This window comes from Ambystoma mexicanum, chromosome 9, assembly GCF_040938575.1.
Source record: "Ambystoma mexicanum isolate Mex_15411 chromosome 9, UKY_AmexF1_1, whole genome shotgun sequence".
NCBI lineage: Eukaryota > Metazoa > Chordata > Amphibia > Caudata > Ambystomatidae > Ambystoma > Ambystoma mexicanum.
The window spans coordinates 1,113,377,832-1,113,395,082 of NC_090931.1; the positions used below are offsets into that span (position 1 = coordinate 1,113,377,832).

At 49.5% G+C, this 17,251-nt stretch overlaps 1 protein-coding gene across 2 annotated transcripts in view; it reads left to right on the forward strand.

Annotated features, from left to right (window-relative positions):
* The window catches only part of STAM2 (signal transducing adaptor molecule 2), a 1,208,123-nt gene that overhangs the window by 1,171,737 nt on the left and 19,135 nt on the right, over positions 1–17,251 (forward strand). For both annotated transcript variants that reach the window (XM_069616449.1, XM_069616450.1), the window contains exon 13: positions 4,025–4,200. In XM_069616449.1, the coding sequence (XP_069472550.1) occupies positions 4,025–4,200 (176 nt within the window). The remainder of the gene's footprint in view (positions 1–4,024; positions 4,201–17,251) is intronic.

A 17,251-nucleotide genomic window follows, 5' to 3' on the forward strand; every position in this document is an offset into this window, starting at 1 on the left:
TAAGGTCTGTGATGGAGGACACCCACTATCAGTTCAATGTTCTTCCCTTTGTCATTGCCTCAGCCCCAAGGGTGTTCACGCAGGTGCTGGCAGTAGTAGCTGCTCAGCTGAGCAGGCAGTCCATCCTTACCTCAGCGACTGGCTAAAAGCAGGGGATTCGTACGGAACATGCCTATCAAATACACAAAGGATGGTAGATCTCCTTTTCAGCCTCGGGTTCTCGATCAACGAGAAAAAGTCCAGCCTGGAACCCAGCCAAGTAAAACAATTTCTGGGGTCTCTAATTGGGACCAAAGATGGCCTTGTCTTTCCCTCCGATGAGAGGGTTCAAAACATGCTGTTCCAGATCCCTCACTATGTAGCCAGTCACACAGTGACTGTACGCAAGGCCATGCGACTATTAGGGAGGATGGCCTCCTGCATCTACCTAGTTCCACAGGCACGCCTGTGCATGCGCCCTATCCAAGAGTGGCTCTCAAGCCAATGGTGTCAGGCCAGCGGATAATGGGAAGTTCTAGGGTTGTCTCAGCAGCCCTCATTCAGTCTCTGCAGTGGTGGTCAAGGGAAAACCTCCAGCAAGGGAAAATCTTAACCAGCCCTGCAGTAGAAGCCACTCTCACCACCGACGCATCTCTGACAGGGTGGGGGTGCTCACCTTCATCAGATGGCACACGGCTTGTGGTCACCAGCAGTAGCCTCCAACCACATAAACCTATGGAACTGCTAGCAGTGTTCAAGGCTCTCAAGGCTTTCCAAACTTGCCTCCAGGGTTAGACAGTTCTAGTCCTCACAGACAGTAGTACGGCCATGAATTACCTGGACAAACAAGGGGGCACTTGCACTCTAGGGCAGACCAAACTGTCCCAGAACATATGAAACTGTGCTCTCAAACAACACGTTCCAGGTGAACTCAGTCTTCTGGCAGACATACTCAGCAGAGACTTCCCCCTACCCGTAGAGCACGAGTGGGAATTACACAAGGACATTGTACTCAACGTCTTCGCAGACTGTGGTGTCCCAGAGATCAACTTGTTCGCAACTCTGGAGAACGCACAAGGCCAAGATTACGCCTCCAGGTTCCCTCAGAACCGGTCCAAGGGGAACACTCTCTGGATAACATGGTCAGGGAAATGTGTATACGCTTGTCCCCCCCGATTCCCCTGCTCAACAGGATAGTACACAAGATGCACCAAGAGCCAGTCAGGATGATTCTGGTGGCTCCAATGTGGGCCTGTTAACCTTGGTTCTCCCATCTCATGGCAATGTCAGTCTCCCCTGCGAGGAAGCTGCAATGCCCTAATAACATACTGTCACAAGACTGAAGGGAAACACTACATCCATGCCCTCAAACTCACAACTTAGTAGCCTGGCTCCTGATCTCATAGAGTTCGGGCACCTCCAACTCTCTCAAAGATGTATGGACATACTCAGGGAAGCAGGGAAACCTAACACTAGGTATTGCTACTCCAGCAAATGGAAACGCTTAGTCATCCGGTGTAATGGTAAAGGCATCAATCCTATTGAATGCACACCAACGCATATTGTCCTGTATCTAACCCACCTTTTAGATTCAGGTCTGGTTTTCAATTCGTCCACTTGGCTGCACTTTCAGCATATACCACGTCCCAGAAAAAAGTTTCATGGTGGAAAATTCCAGTAATTAAGGCATTCATGAAAGGGGTAAAAAGACTTCACCATATTTCCAATCCAACTCCCGGGTGGGACCTGAACGTTGTACTTACCAGACTAATGGGGCCTCCTTTTGAACCAATGCACAAGGATGGTCTTAAAGCTCTCACCTACAAGACAACCTTCATGGTGGGGATCACATCCATAAGGAGAGTTGGTGAACTGCAGGCCCTTTCAGTTCAGGACCCATTTGTCACGATTCACAAAGATAAAGTGGTCTTGCGCACTCGCCCACGATTTGCGCCTAAATTTATTTCAAAGTTCCATGTAAACCAGTCAATGGAATTACCCACCTTTTTCCAGATCCCCACTAACGTGGCAGAAAGGAGCCTCCGCACTCTGGATGTGTGGAAAGTGGTTATCTATTATCTGGAAAAGACAAAACTGCTAAGAACAACAGACCAGTTTTTTGTTTCAGTGGCAGCTGGTAGAGAAGGGGACCCTGTCTCTAAATCGGCTATTTCAAAGTGTATCGTAAACTGCATCACATTGTGCTGCACTCTTACCAAGAGCTATCTGCCCTTCGTGCCTAGAGCGCACTCTACTCTGGGCACAGGGGCTACCATAGCAATCATTGCAAACGTTCCTCTTGAGTTCATTTGCAAAGCAGCATCCTGGAGTTCTGCACACACCTTTACACAACACCACTGCCTAGATAGGTCTGATTCTCATTTGGGACAAGCGGTGCTAACACATCTCTTTGCTACTGTTCCTTCACATATCCCACCACCATTTTTGGGTACGGCTCGCTAGTACATGCACATCATGTGATTCTAAGCAGATTAACAAGTATCAGAAGACATGCATTACTCAAAGTAAAAGCATTTCTGATGATTTTATCTGCTTAGATTCACATATGCCCACCCTTCCTCCCCTCGTGGATTAAAGGAACATAGACCTCTTACACCTTCTCTCTTCTGTACTCACTCACGCTGACTATAAGGCTCACTCACGGCAGAGAAAGCACAATCGGATGGGCTCTCGACGCGTGCAGGATTTTGTGTACACTACACGTCATGTTAGGGATCGTGTTAGTCACGTCCATGCTGCTGTCCCCTTTCGACCTTCGAAAGAAAGAAGCAATACTCTGCGATTACCACTAGATGTCGGACTATATGCACAGCATGTGAATCTAAGCAGATACAATCATCAGAAATGCTATTATGGTGGTTAATGCATGTCATGTTGTGGGCGGGGACAAGGTCCTCGTTCAACACAATCTCTTTGTATATTTTGTTGAATACGCTGTTGCTCTGCATGGACAAAAGTGGTGAAACGCAAAGGGGAGGTGGCTATAGGCATGCGCATTGGAGCGAAGGATTGAGCTGAGGTATGTCAGCAAAGTAAATGTGTACCACTTAATTACAAACATGGGCTTCTGTATTTCAAATTTAGGCATCAGATATTAACACCCCACCCCTTCACCCCATCCAATCAAAATTAGAAACGTGTGGTCCGACCACCCAGATCATGCCCTTGGTGAAAGCAAGATGCAGTAGTCCAACATTTAGCTTGATATTTCCCTGAGGTGTCCGGGTACTGGGTACATGTTGCCAACCATTTGACATTACTGCTTGCCAAATGCACACCCTACACACAGTTTTGTTGATTTGGTGCGATTACTGACCCAGAAACAAGTCAATACACATGATATAATAGCATCAACCCACCCGCAGGACACATTCAGGGGTTTAATAGGGCTAATGACTGTGAAGATATGTATTAAAAAAGGTCTGGTGAACTATCACACAAAGGAGTAGTGGTCTTGTTTCACCCGTTACCATATGCCTAGTATGATTTGTGTAGATTGGCTTCACTTCAGGGGGTGGGGTGATAGCTGGATTTTCTTCATAGTGTCAATGATGGATGTCCCCCGTGTGTTCTATGATAAATGTGCAGTTTTCCTCCTGTTGTACAACTTGTCCAGTGATATGCTTTGATAATAAAAAATAAAAAAAGAATTGGGGGGAAAAAAGCTGTGAATGTTTTCTCATTGAAAATCTACATCTTCAGAAATATTGTGGGTCAAAGTGCCTGCTTGTGGTCATAGATGTCAGTAGAGTTGAGGCCAAGCTGCTGCTGAAAATAAAGGATGTTGTCTAGTTTAGGGAAGTGTCACCTGGATTTGTGTTTGTGGGTAGATCGTAATTCACCACCTCCTGGAAAAAGGCTGCCATCATTCTCTGTTCATTCCCTCCCCATTACAATTGAATGCTTCTGTGTTGGGGATTAAGTTATTGGTGGCAAATATGACTATCGATTAGGCTTTTGAATATGGTATGAATAATTCTGCACTAATAAATTAAATGTGAGTTGGTTTAATCTTCATTTGTAGCAGCAACAGTATCCTGGACAGCCACAAGGAGCCAGCTATCTGGTACAGGGTGTTCATCAAGTTACACTTCCCCAAGGATACAGCTTGGGGCATGATCAGATTGGTCCACTGAGATCGCTGCCTCCAACGATAAACTCTGCAGTATCAACACAGAATGCTCAGACTTCATATTTGAGGTATCTTTTGAGAACATTCTCTTTTCACTGTCCCTCAAATTTTAAGTTGGTGTTTTAATCTGCATACAACAGAAATGTGTTAACTGTTTGTTGAATGTAATAATGTGCATTGGATGATATTTAGATAGTTTGCTCATTAGGATTGGTATTGTAATGCAATAGCCGTGTCAATTTAAATTGAAAGCAGTGTGTAAAGGTGTTATTCTAAACTCCCCTGCTGCCTCTGCTGTATTTTCTGCAGCAGTCTGTTTACACGCTCAATCCTCCTTTATGACCCTTAGGGTTTCTTGTGGATCAGCTACGTCACAGGTGGGTGCGCATGTCAATCCAGTCTCCATAAATCAGGTAGTGAATAGTCTGGTGCAGATTTCTGTCAGACTGACTACGCTGATAAACCCTGCCCCTCCCCAGCCTGTTACGTCTGCCTCTTAGTTTAGATGATCTCAACTTCCTTCTTACCTCATTGCTTCCACCTCCACCCTATTTACAGAACGTACGAGTGACTTAATTGGTTGGAATGTTAGAGAATACGTTTATTTGTATGTCTGGGAAAAATCAAGTTTAATGATATTTTTATTGGGAGCCAAATGATGCATTTGAAATACATCTCGACCAGAAAAGGTCAACTTTATAGTTTGTCACCAAATGGTTTGTTAGGTCCTAATTTAACCCCTGGGCAGCATCGCTGGTGAATAAGAAATTGTCTATATTAGACACAAAAGTAAATCTAAAAAAAAACTTTAGCCACTATTCATAAAGAATCATTGTTAGGAACTACTTTCTTTTTGCAGCTTTCCCTCCATTCACATCAGTGGAACCTCCAATTATTTCCTTTTGTTTGGTTGATAGCCTGACGTTTGGAGGTAAATAAAGCCTTTTTGCTTTACTTGTCTTGCTTAGCTCATTTGTTTTGTGGCCATTGATCGGACCTGGCGGCTACCAGTGCAAGTGGACTCTCTCACTTTGCAAGATTTCTTTTTGTTTTTAAATTGCACACATAACCTTGCAGTGAAGCGTGACAGCGGTTCTTTGTATCAATTTTTCCTATTTCTTTTAGTAACCTTTTTGTTACTTTCACAGTGTGTCATATGTGCTGGCAGTAGCGGATATTTTCATACCATGTTTTTCTTTCTTCACTCTTGCACTTTAGCATGTATAACACATAACGACATTTTGAGTCTCATCTACTCAAAATGGGTGTGCCAAGCGTCTTTCTCCCTGTCCTTTAGCCATTTTGTCCTTTGGCCTTCTTCCGGAATCCTCAGGTCAGGAAATGCCATATACGGGAATCCCTGTTCCTCAGCAAAGCCTAGACCTTTCCGGGCAGAGCGGCACTGTGAGGAAACTCAATTCAATCTCTCTATTCGATAACTATCCGATGCCCCGATTAGATGATCTAATTGATAAATTGGATTCAGCAAAATATATATCCACAATTGATCTTACCAAAGGTTACTGACAGGTCTCTCTTAATCCCGCAGACCGAGAGAAAACAACCTTCTCAATGACTCCAGGTCCATTTCAATTTAAGGTCCTACCTTTCGGCCTGCACGGTGCACCTGCCACATTCGAATGCCTTATGGCATCCTAAAACCATTCACCCACTTTTTTGGGGCATATTTATATGCACAGTTTCTTTGCTGGGGTGGATTAAGGGAAGTAAGTATCTTGATCTTAGCCCACAAGTGCATGTTGGTGCACTCTGGTGTGCTAAAAAACACAAGTTCAGCCACTCGGGGCTGTCCAAGTGTCTGCTGCTTTTTGGATGAAGCAATTCTTAGGATTTTAATGGGTGTTCTCCGTCTGGCAGGTGCAGATATGTTTTAAAATTCTGGAGGGAAGACCAATCGAGTTTCAATGGACTGAAGAACATATTGTGTGGAGAACCTGTATTGAAAGTAACAGACTTTAATCGCAAATTCGCACTACCAATGGATGCTTCCAAAACAGGACTAGGGGGTTTGTTATCCCAAGAACATGACGGCATAGAACACCCGGCATTGTATACGAGTAGGAAACTCTTTTCAAAGGAACAGAACTATACCACAGTTGAATTGGAAACTTTGGCGATTTAAATAGGCTGTCAGGCAGCTAAAATACTATGTAACTGGTAGAAAATACACACTGGTTACCAATCACTCTCCATTGACTCCGATGAGTCTAAGAAAAGATACCAACGACTGAGTTATGAAGTTGTTCTTAAACCTGCCAAATTTTTGTTTCACAGTACAACATCGGACTGGACAAGAACAAGGAAATGTGGACTTCCTTTGTCGGTTTCTGATCAATGAAGAAGGGGAAGCCACCGAATTAAGGGAAAGGTTATGTGACGAATGTCAGGAATTCGTACCCGCTCCCAAGGGGAAGCCCCATCCCCCGTGAGGCTAGGGAGGTGATCCTGCTCTGCAACACCCCACCACCTTCCAGGGTGTCGAGGCAAGCAGGACCTCACCGGGAGAGACTTCCCATTTGGGGACAAGGACTCCTGTTCCCATGAGGATCTCCCTAAGAAACCTGCCAACAGTACCTCTTCATTTACATCCAGTAAAGAAATGTATGATGACCATAATAACATGTGTAATTGTCATCAAGAAACTCTGATTACTCCTTTGAAGGAAAAATGACCTTTCACTGACACGAGGAGAAAGGTCTGTGGAGGAGTACAGAAGGCAGAACAAACCAAGAGAAAGGAAAATGAGACTGCGCTGGGGAAGTCCCACTGCATTGTAATAAAAGAAAGGGGAGGAGACTGGAGAGGCCTAGAGGAAGCCTGCAAGTTGCATAGCTGCTCGCTGGCTTGCACAGAGAAAACTGGATGCACAGCATCCTGTATTTTAGAGGAAGCTAATTGCAGAACTAGACGTGTGGCTTCTGGAAAACAGAGAGGAGAGAAGAAAATGCGGGCACGAGGCATCCTTATCCCGAGAGAGCGTTGAGTGGTGGCGTGACCACAACTGTCATGATGCCTACCCCCGGGTACCCAGACCAAGTCCAGCAACCCCGGAAGCAGGCATCAAGTTATTCCAAGCAAGCCCAACCACCCCTGCTAGGGGCTATTTGGGTGCAGTCCTGGCGTCAGGCTCATATGGAGAGTCAGTCCTGGCGCCACAGGCGCCAGACTCATAGATTAAAACTCACCTGATGCAGACCATGCTGCAAACTCACCTGATGCAGACCATGCTGCAAACTCACCTGATGCAGACCATGCTGCAAACTCACCTGATGCAGACCATGCTGCAAGAGCTCCAAGCCAAAAGAGGCTTGGAAGGAACTACTTTACTTGGGGACTATTTTTTTACTCGGGTGGGGCTGGGGCTGGGGAGGAATACTTACCTGGGACTACTTTGGGGGCTATTTAAACCACGCCCAAAGAGCAGCACACGCTTCGTTATTCTGCATCCAGCAGCGTAACGCTCACCGTGCCTGCAAGTCTGCATCCAGTCTTCTGCCACGCCCGCCTCGAGTCTAGAGCTCCTAGAAAAAGGGAGAAAGAAGGAGAAAAGGTTAGAACAAGAGCAATACCTTTGATCCTTACCTGAATTCCCGACCCATCGCGCCTTCGAGCTGAAAGAAAAGTTATTTTATGCACGTCACCTCGCCTGCTGCAGCACCGCGCTGAACTCACCGGCCTTCGCAGCATCTTCACATTCCACCGCATCCTTCTGCATGTTCCCGCCGCAATCCGGCACCTAAGGGGAAGACAAGAACAGCAAGGGGTGAGCCAAGGGAATACACAGAGGCAATATTAGTTATCCCCCATAAACTTACCAGATTTTACCACCGGGGTACTATTCCTCTTCACGGTCGGCGCAGCTTCCACTGCATCCCCGCTGAACCCCGGCCCCTAAGGGGAAACAAAAGGACAGCAAGGTGAAACAAAGGGACAAACAAGGGGAAACCTCCTCACCACAATAGACTTACCTGATTATACCGCCGGAGGCATTATTCCCCGAGACTTCATACTTTCACTCAGCGCCTGAATAAGGAAGAAAGCAACAGGTTACATATTGACATTATTTTATCGAACTGTGTTGGATAATACAAATCCTTACCTGAATATTACCAGTTGCCACGAGGAACTCTTCGCTAGGGTCAAGCTGCAACCTGCAAGGAATCGGACAAGAGTGAAAGTCAGACATTTGAACTCTTACGAACTACATACTACGTCTTGCCGGGAATCTCAGAGTCAATATTGTTCTGGAACTCACCAATTCCTTCGAGCCAGTGAAGCAACTGGTTATCTACGCGCCCCTGCGCTCAATGCAGGATGGAGAGCTCATCTTTCCAAACCATCAGGAGAGACTATAAGAGGGGACATCAAAGGTGATCAGTGGGGAGAACAGCGGGAGTGGGGGGGGGGGTTAACGCTCAACTCCACGGGTGGTTAATTCCCTTTCTCCATTTGCAGAAGAGTATTCCTACAGGCCAAGCAAACGAAGCTAGGTGGGCCAGTCCAGTCCGTCATCTCGGCACTACGCGTCACATTGGTGGAGACCGCAGCTGTCCAGTTCAGATCGACGCCCCTGTGGGAGTCAGGTTAGCATAACAACACAGACGTCATAGACCAGAGGTCCCGTGAACAACACCAGTGGTACTCAGCTAGAACCAACACAAAACCTACTCGCAGACGAGGCACAAGTGGAAACCACTCGTGCAGCAAAACAAAGGAAACGCAGCAGAGGAATCACAAGGCCAATCTTACAAATCGAAGAGAAGGTCCCACCCGAATAAAACCTGATGACGTTATCCCTGAACACCGCAGGTAACAAGGAAACCGGGAGACCTGGGAGTAGGACAGAAAATCATTACTGCAACACTTGTATTTGTCCCAGTCGAGATAAAGTATTGACTTTGAATTAAGTGGAAGAGACTGGGGGCGTGGCTTGGCGGCCATGCAAGCGTGAGCAGACTCCGAGAGGCTCCCAATAGATCCGACTAACGATCCTGAGAAAGGCGAAAATACAGTGTAGAAAACCGAACAAACGCCAGGAAAAGGCATCGGAAGACCCAAGGCACACACGGGAGAAGACCCGAGGAAAAACGGAGGTCGGAAGAGTGAAAACGGGAAGAGGGAGAGACGCGCGGCACCACCAACAAAATGGCGGGCGCACAACGCTGAAATAGCGACCCGCGTCCCGACACACGAAGAAAGACCGAAGGAGAAGAGCGGTGCCGGGTGAGATAGCCGGCCAACATCCAGCCCAGGCAGGACCGGAGTACCACGAGAGCGGCGGAAACACGAGGCAGCAACCGCAGCAGGTGGAGGAAGAACCCGAGACAACATTGCACGCAGCAACGCGGTACCGAACCGGAGAAGGTAAAGACGGCGTGGCTCAAGAACAGGAGGCGGCCCATAGATCGGACTGAAAGAGAGCCCTTCCCTGCCGACGCAGAGGTGAGCAACAGCAACGGAGACCCAGCAGAGCAACGAGGGATCCCGAAAGGCGAGGCAGTGGAGAACGTGAGGCAGCCCACAGACCGGACCGAAGAAGAGTCCTTCCCTGCCGACGCGGAGGTGAGCCCGAGGGGCGAGGTAGTGAAGAACGGGAGGCGGCCCACAGACCGGACCGAAGAGCCCTCCCCTGCCGACGCGGAGGTGTGCAGCAGCAGCGGAGACCCAGCAGAGCGACGAGGGAACCCGAGAGGCAAGGCAGTGGAGAACGTGAGGCAGCCCACAGACCGGACCGAAGAAGAGCCCTTCCCTGCCGACGCGGAGGTGAGCCCGAGGGGCGAGGTAGTGAAGAACGGGAGGCGGCCCACAGACCGGACCGAAGAAGAGCCTTCCCCTGCCGACGCGGAGGTGTGCAGCAGCAGCGGAGACCCAGCAGAGCGACGAGGGAACCCGAGAGGCGAGGCAGTGGAGAACGTAAGACGGCTCACAGACCGGACCGAAGAAGAGCCCTTCCCTGCAGACGTGGAGGTGAACTACAGCAGCGGAGATCCAGCAGAGCAACGAGAGATCCCAAGAGGCGAGGCAGCGGAGGACGAGAGGCGGTCTACAGACCAGACCGAAAAGAGCCCTTCCCTGCCGGTACAGAGCGGAGCCGAGGGAGACAGCGGACCAACACCCGGCCCGAGCAGGACCGGAGCACCACCCCGAGCGGCGGAAGGACAAGGTACTGACGGCAGCAGGTGAAGGAGGAGCCCGAGCACTGCAAGAAATCGCGTGGCACCGAACTGGAGAAGGTAAAAACGTCGCGACCCATGAATGGGAGGCGGCCCACAGATCGGACCGAAGAAGAGCCCTCCCCTGCCGACGCGGAGGTGAGCAGCAGCAGCGGAGACCCGGCAGAGCAGCGAGAGATCCTGAGAGGTGAGGCAGCGCCGAGTCATCAGAACGAAGACCGGGGAAACAAGAGACAGACTGCGGAGCCTGCGAGGGGAGCAGAGGCCCAACAAGGACAGCACAGAAGAGAGAGGTAGCCACCGACATAACGAGATGTGCAAAAAAAAAAAAAAAAATACACACAGACCCAGACCCCGGCCCAATCGGCTGCCCCAAAGACCACTAGTAAGCGGGTGAGAGAACATAACTCACGAGGCAGCACCTCAACAGTAACTACGAGCTACAAATCCACCCGACACGACGGACCCCCCGCCACAACACCAGAACAAAGGCAGAGACTAGGGGAAGAGCCGCCCCACGCTAAACACAGACTGCAAGTACCCACAGGCGGGCGGGAAGAGAACACTACAGAGAGACACGGCAAACGGACAACGGGGGAAAAGAAACAGAAGGAAGACGCTCACTAAAAGCCAACACACGCAGGAAAGTGCGAAAGTGAATGCGAGGACCGTGTAAGAACTCACCGAAGCGCAAACAGACCCCGACCAAGCAGGACCTAACTGCAAGCCAAGAGTAGCAGGTACCAGCATGCCAGACAAGCCAAAAAGCGGCAGAGGAAGACAAACAGTCATGGAGACATTTGCCCGCAAAAGTGATGACCAGCAACCGGAGGCAGGGGAGAAAGCTACGCCGGAGCCATACGCCACGCAAGGAGAGATCAGGCAAGTGGAAGGCAGCATATTAGAAGCCATAGGGGCGTTAAAGACGTCGATAGAAGGCAAACTGGACGCAGTGATGGTGGATGTAGGACTCCTCAGACAAGATACGAGGAACCTGGCGGAGAGGATGACAACAGTAGAACAACAAGTACAGAGCAACTCAGTGGAAGTAACCACCTCGCGAACACAAATGTCGGAGGCACTGGAGAGAATCAATATACTAGAACGCAGAGCTGAAGACGCAGAAGGCAGGGCCCGGCGCAACAACGTACGCATAGTGGGGCTGCCAGAGGGGGAGGAAGGTAGAGACCCCACGAACTACATAGAGAACCTCCTGATCCAAGAAGTGGGAGCTGAGACCCTGTCCCAAGGCTTCGTAGTAGAGAGGGCACACCGGGCGCTAACTAGGAAACCGCGCCCAGGAGCACCACCAAGACCAATGATAGCAAAAATCATGAACTTCAAGGACAGGGAAAAAATCCTGACTTTCTCAAGAGAAGGAGGGAACATAACAAGAAACGAGGCCAGGATAACAATATATCCAGACTATACGGTTCTCGTACAAAGACAGAGAGCCCAGTTCTGGCAGACCAAAGAGCGCCTTCGAGCGGCAGGGGTGAAATTCATGCTGCTGTACCCAGCCAAACTAAAAATACTGCATGACGGAAAGACACAGATCTTCGAGACAACGACCGACGCCCAGGAGTGGATGGACCAACGAGGGATTCCGCAGTTAGCAGAGAGAAATGAGCGAAACAGAACCCCCCCCGGCAAAACAGGGACTAGAACTGAACACGACAAGCGAATCCAACACTACGGGAACAAGGCGGTAGAGACACCCTACCGGAAAATAACGAAATGGGGAAACCGACAGCCTCCAAGTTGAAAAGCCTACAGTAAAGAGACTTACAAAGGGAGCACAAGACTCGGGGAAGTGGAACCGCCAAGACCCACAGAGAAACCCCAGTAAAAACAAAGTCTATAGTGTCAGTTTCAAGACACTACGCCGCGACAGGCATGCCCGAGGAGGAAGAAGCGGCACCTGGAGAGCGGTGGAGCCCGAGCAGATGGGGGGAGGCTGGGCGTTTGTTGATGTTATTTAGGTTAATAGTTATAATTGTTCGGAAGTTAAGGCTAAGCCCGCAAGGAAAGAAGAAGAGCAGAAAAGGAAACAACAGTTGTCACACACAAAGAATCGGCATGAAAAGCAAATTCAGGGAGCAGCACCCACAAACAAAGAGCTGGTGGAAAGCACAAGGTAAGACCGTCCACAACAGAGTGCAGCCAACAGCAAGAGAACCAACCCGAGAAAGCGGACGAATAGACGATTCAAAACTCAACAGCCAGAGAAAGGGACACAAATCCCCGACAAGAGCAAACCAAGAGAATAAGACACTGAGCGGGCCCTTGGGAAAAAACAGACCGCGAGCGCTAATCCCCACAAGGACCGAGATGACCTGAGGATTGTCACGTGGAACGTCAGAGGGATGAATGCATATGTCAAGAGGCTGAGAATTTATACCTGGTTGAACAAAACGAGGACCCACATTGCACTGTTGCAGGAAACGCACCTGACGGCCGAAAAACAAGCTAAAATAAAGAAAAAATGGGGAGGTCAGATGTATAGTGCAACATATTCTAATTACGCAAGGGGAGTAATAACCTGGGTCGCCCCGGGTGTCCCATTCCAGCTCATCAACCAGGAAAAAGACGTGGAAGGCAGAATCCTGGTAGTCCACGGGATGCTAGAAAATCGGGAGATATGCCTGGTGAACACCTATGCTCCCAACCATGACGCCACGGCCTTCTTCAGGACGCTTCCGTCCCGGCTGGCCCCGTACAGGAATGCAACGGTGATCTGGGCAGGCGATCACAATTGTACATTGGACCCCCGGCTGGACAGGTCGGACAATAAGTACAAGAGAGCGGCGCCACCAGCGAGAGCACTACGACAGACACTAGACCAACTCGACCTCGAAGACATCTGGAGGAAGGTACATGGGGAAGAGAGGGGATACACGCATTATAGTGCCCCACATGGGACATTCACACGGATAGACTACCTGTTTACGGGCAAGGAGACACTAGGGGAATTTACTGAGGCACACATACACGCGCGAACCCTATCTGACCACGCCCCCCTGAGAATCACATGGGCGCACACACACAGGAGAGCCCCTATACCCACGTGGAGATTAAGGGCAGAGGCATTATCGGACGTAGGCTTCCAGGAACACATCCAAAACGTAATAGAAGACTATTACGAACATAATGTGGGTAGTGTGGAAAGCACAGGAACGGTCTGGGAGGCCTTTAAGGTGGTAGTCAGAGGTGAGGCGATGGGGAAAATGGGAGGTCTCAGGCGAGAAACCCTAGCACAACTAGATGAGCTAGAAAAGAAAATCGAGAAGGCCGAAGGACAAGCGGGGCAGAAAGGGGCGGAACGAGAGAACCTCACCACCCTGCGACAACAGTGTGCGGAGACCTGGGAAAGATTAGGGCGGCTCGACTATGGTAAATATATACAGAAACTACATGCTGAGGGGGACAAGCCTGGCAGGCTCCTGGCCTGGCTAACCAAACAGGAAACTAGGCGGGAGCCGATTAATGAAATTCAAAATAGACGGGGAGAGGTGATTAGATCCCAAGAGGGAATAAACGAGGTGTTCTCGCAATTTTACGAGGACTTATACTCCAGGGTCCGGGAGGCGGAAGAAGGGGACCTAGAGGAAGCCCTCGCGGAAATCAGACTCCCACAATTGACGGAGGAACAGGCCCAAATGTTAGACGCCCCTTTCACTGTAGAGGAACTAACAGACGTGATCGCCCAGCTGCCGACAGGGAAATCTCCGGGGCCAGATGGGCTCCCGGGGGAATTTTATAAACAATACAAAAACGATATAGCCCCGAGACTGCTAGAAACACTAGAAGAAGCATATGAGAGAGGAAGACTCCCGAATAGCATGTCAGAATCTATAATAATCCCGATCCTTAAACCAGGTAAGCCGCCCTTCGAATGCGGCTCCTACAGACCGATCTCCCTAATAAACCAGGACTCCAAGATCCTGACGGCGGCATTAGCTAACCGCCTTAAAAGAGTGCTACCCACCCTGATCCACACAGACCAGACAGGGTACGTGCCAGGACGAAACACGTCCTGGAACCTACGCAGACTCCATTATGTTATAGAAAAAACGAACCAAGAGGGAGGGGAGTGTGCCGTAGCCTCACTAGATGCAATTAAAGCATTCGACTCAGTGGGATGGGACTGGCTCCTGGGAACGCTCACCCATTACGGGATCGGACGAGGGTTTACACGATGGATAGAACTACTATACAAGGACCCGAGAGCAAGAGTCAAGACGGGTAGACAAGTCTCTAGGGAATGGAGCATAGAGCGAGGCACAAAACAGGGATGCCCCCTGTCCCCAATGTTATATATTCTGGCCCTGGAGCCGTTCGCAGTATTCCTAAGAATGCACTACAAAGAAATGGGCATAGAGATAGATGGGGAAATACACCAGATATCCATATACGCAGACGATATACTCCTCTACATACAGAATCCACGCACCCACCTGCAGGACTTGCTGGAGGCGCTGCGCGCGTTTGGTAGGCTGTCCGGAATAGTGGTCAACAGGGAAAAATCCTTACTGTTTCCCCTGGCAGGCCTACGCGCAATACCGACGGATCAATTGCCGCACTTGGGTATCACATGGGCCCCGAACACCTTCAAATACCTGGGAGTGGACATTTACCACGACACCATGGAAACACATGCAGGTAACACACAAGTAGCCCTAGACAAAATCGAAAACGCCATGAAATTCTGGCAGACGTTGCCGTTGGGCATGATAGGCCGGGCGGCACTGCTAAAAATGACGGTCCTACCCCGACTCTTATATTACTTTACAAACATCCCACATAACATACCAAGGTCCTTCTTCAAACACCTACACACCATGGCGAGAACTTTCCTGTGGGGAGGGGGGAGAAACAAGGTGGCACTAGACACACTACAAAGAAGCTACGAATGGGGGGGCATTAAACTCCCAGATTTTGAATACTACTACTTGGCAGCACAACTCCAATTTGTGGTGAGATGGCTGGGTGAAGAGACCTCGATAGACACAATACTTATGGGACCAACACTCCGGAGATACCACCTGAGAGAACTACTATGGATAAAAGCCGCCCAAGCCAAAGACCTACCCAATATAGCCCAACTAGGCCGGACACTATGGAAAAGAGCCTGGAAGATACAAGGCATACGAGACCCCTGCTCAAGACATATCCCACTGGCGGGGCTGGTAGACACCCGAGTGGCCAGCCTGGCCACGTATAGAGCACAATGGGAGGACAGAGGAGTAGCACAAGTAGGGGACCTGTGGCGTGACGGACAATGGGTTGAATTCCAGACTCTGATGGATGAACAAGATGTACACAGGGGCCAATTCATCCTGTACAATAGCCTAGTTCGGACAATAAAGGAGAGGTGGAACACCATGCCGGAGCCTGAGGACACCGAAGGAGAACTAGATGCATGGTATGATGTTTCCGAGGGAGGACACACTGTGTCCAGACTCTACGAGCAACTACTGGGATACACCAACAAAAAGACATTAAAAGCATGAACGAAATGGGAGGAAGAACTACAACAACCCTTCGAAGATGAGGAATGGAACAAAGTCCTCACGTACACAAAAAAGGTGTCCAGGAACGCCAGGTTTAGACAACTGCAAATCTACATAGTGCATAGAGCATACCTAACTCCCAAGAGAATGTCGAGGATGGGAGACGGACAGACCCGGTGCTGCCCGCGCTGCGGAGACGAACAAGCCGACATGGTGCACATGTTCTGGTCATGCCCGCAGATAACAGACTTCTGGAATATGGTGAAAGAAAAGGCGCTGACAGCAGATATACATATGCCGGCAAGATCGCCAGCAACATATTTATTGGGCCTGTTCCCAAGGGGGCACCGGCAGATGTCACATGTGGCTAAAATGAAAGACCTGATGACAATATTAGCGAAGCGCCGCATAGCGATGGCATGGAACAAGAGCGAAGGCCCCTCGAGGGAGGGCTGGTGGGCCGACCTACAAAAATGGGCAATAGCAGAGACAGCAGTCTGGGCGAGAGCCACGCAAAAGGGGGAGAGCAACAGTGGGACCAGACTACTGGCATGGAACTCTCTGGTGCAGGACCTGTTTGGCAGCAGAAGCAGGGATGACACGGACGACCCAAGCGACTCAGGAAATTAAGAAATTGGCCCGCCCACGCCGACGGGGCACCACATAACTTAGAGAAAGGGAAGAAATGGGAAGAAGGAGACGAGATCAGGACCAACGCACACACTGAACAATGCAATCCTACCTGGAAAGGCCAGCGAATACACACATGGACGAAAGCAGAGGAAACTCCCAGGGAAAGAAGGGAGGTCGCCAAGAGACCGGCCCCCCACTATAAACTCGACATCTGTTTGAGCCAGGCCCGAGGAGGCATCGGACCATGAACATACTGCGGCTGCCTTTGGGGAGAGGGAGGGGGGAGGAAGAGGGAAGAGGGAAGAAAGGGGGTTATGTTATGTTGTAAAACCAATAAAAAGAAGTTAAAAAAAAAAAAAATAAGTGGAAGAGACTCATTACTGGAAGGCTAGTTTGAAACCAGAGATTGTGAACTATACATCAAAGGCCAGAGAAGACAAGGGGAGAGTCCCAAGTGTTGGATTGAGGCACCTTGGGAAAAGAGAAGCACTACAAGTAAAGAACAAGCAGGAAGCAGAGAATATTCACATAAGAGTAGAATGAGAAGTTGACAACCTTGTAACAAAACTGTATGAATTTATAAAAACAGTTACCAGGAACTACTTAAGCAATAAGCCCTGAGCCTGTGGCCATTACTGCATAAGGTAATTCCCCTTGGGCCCATAGTTACAACGCGGTATGGCCCGCGTTACAAGGCGGTATGGCCCGCAGGCGAGGGGCTTATTGCCATTAGTGCCCTGCCCGTTAGACCAGGGTACTGAAGGCAATTATTCTTTCCG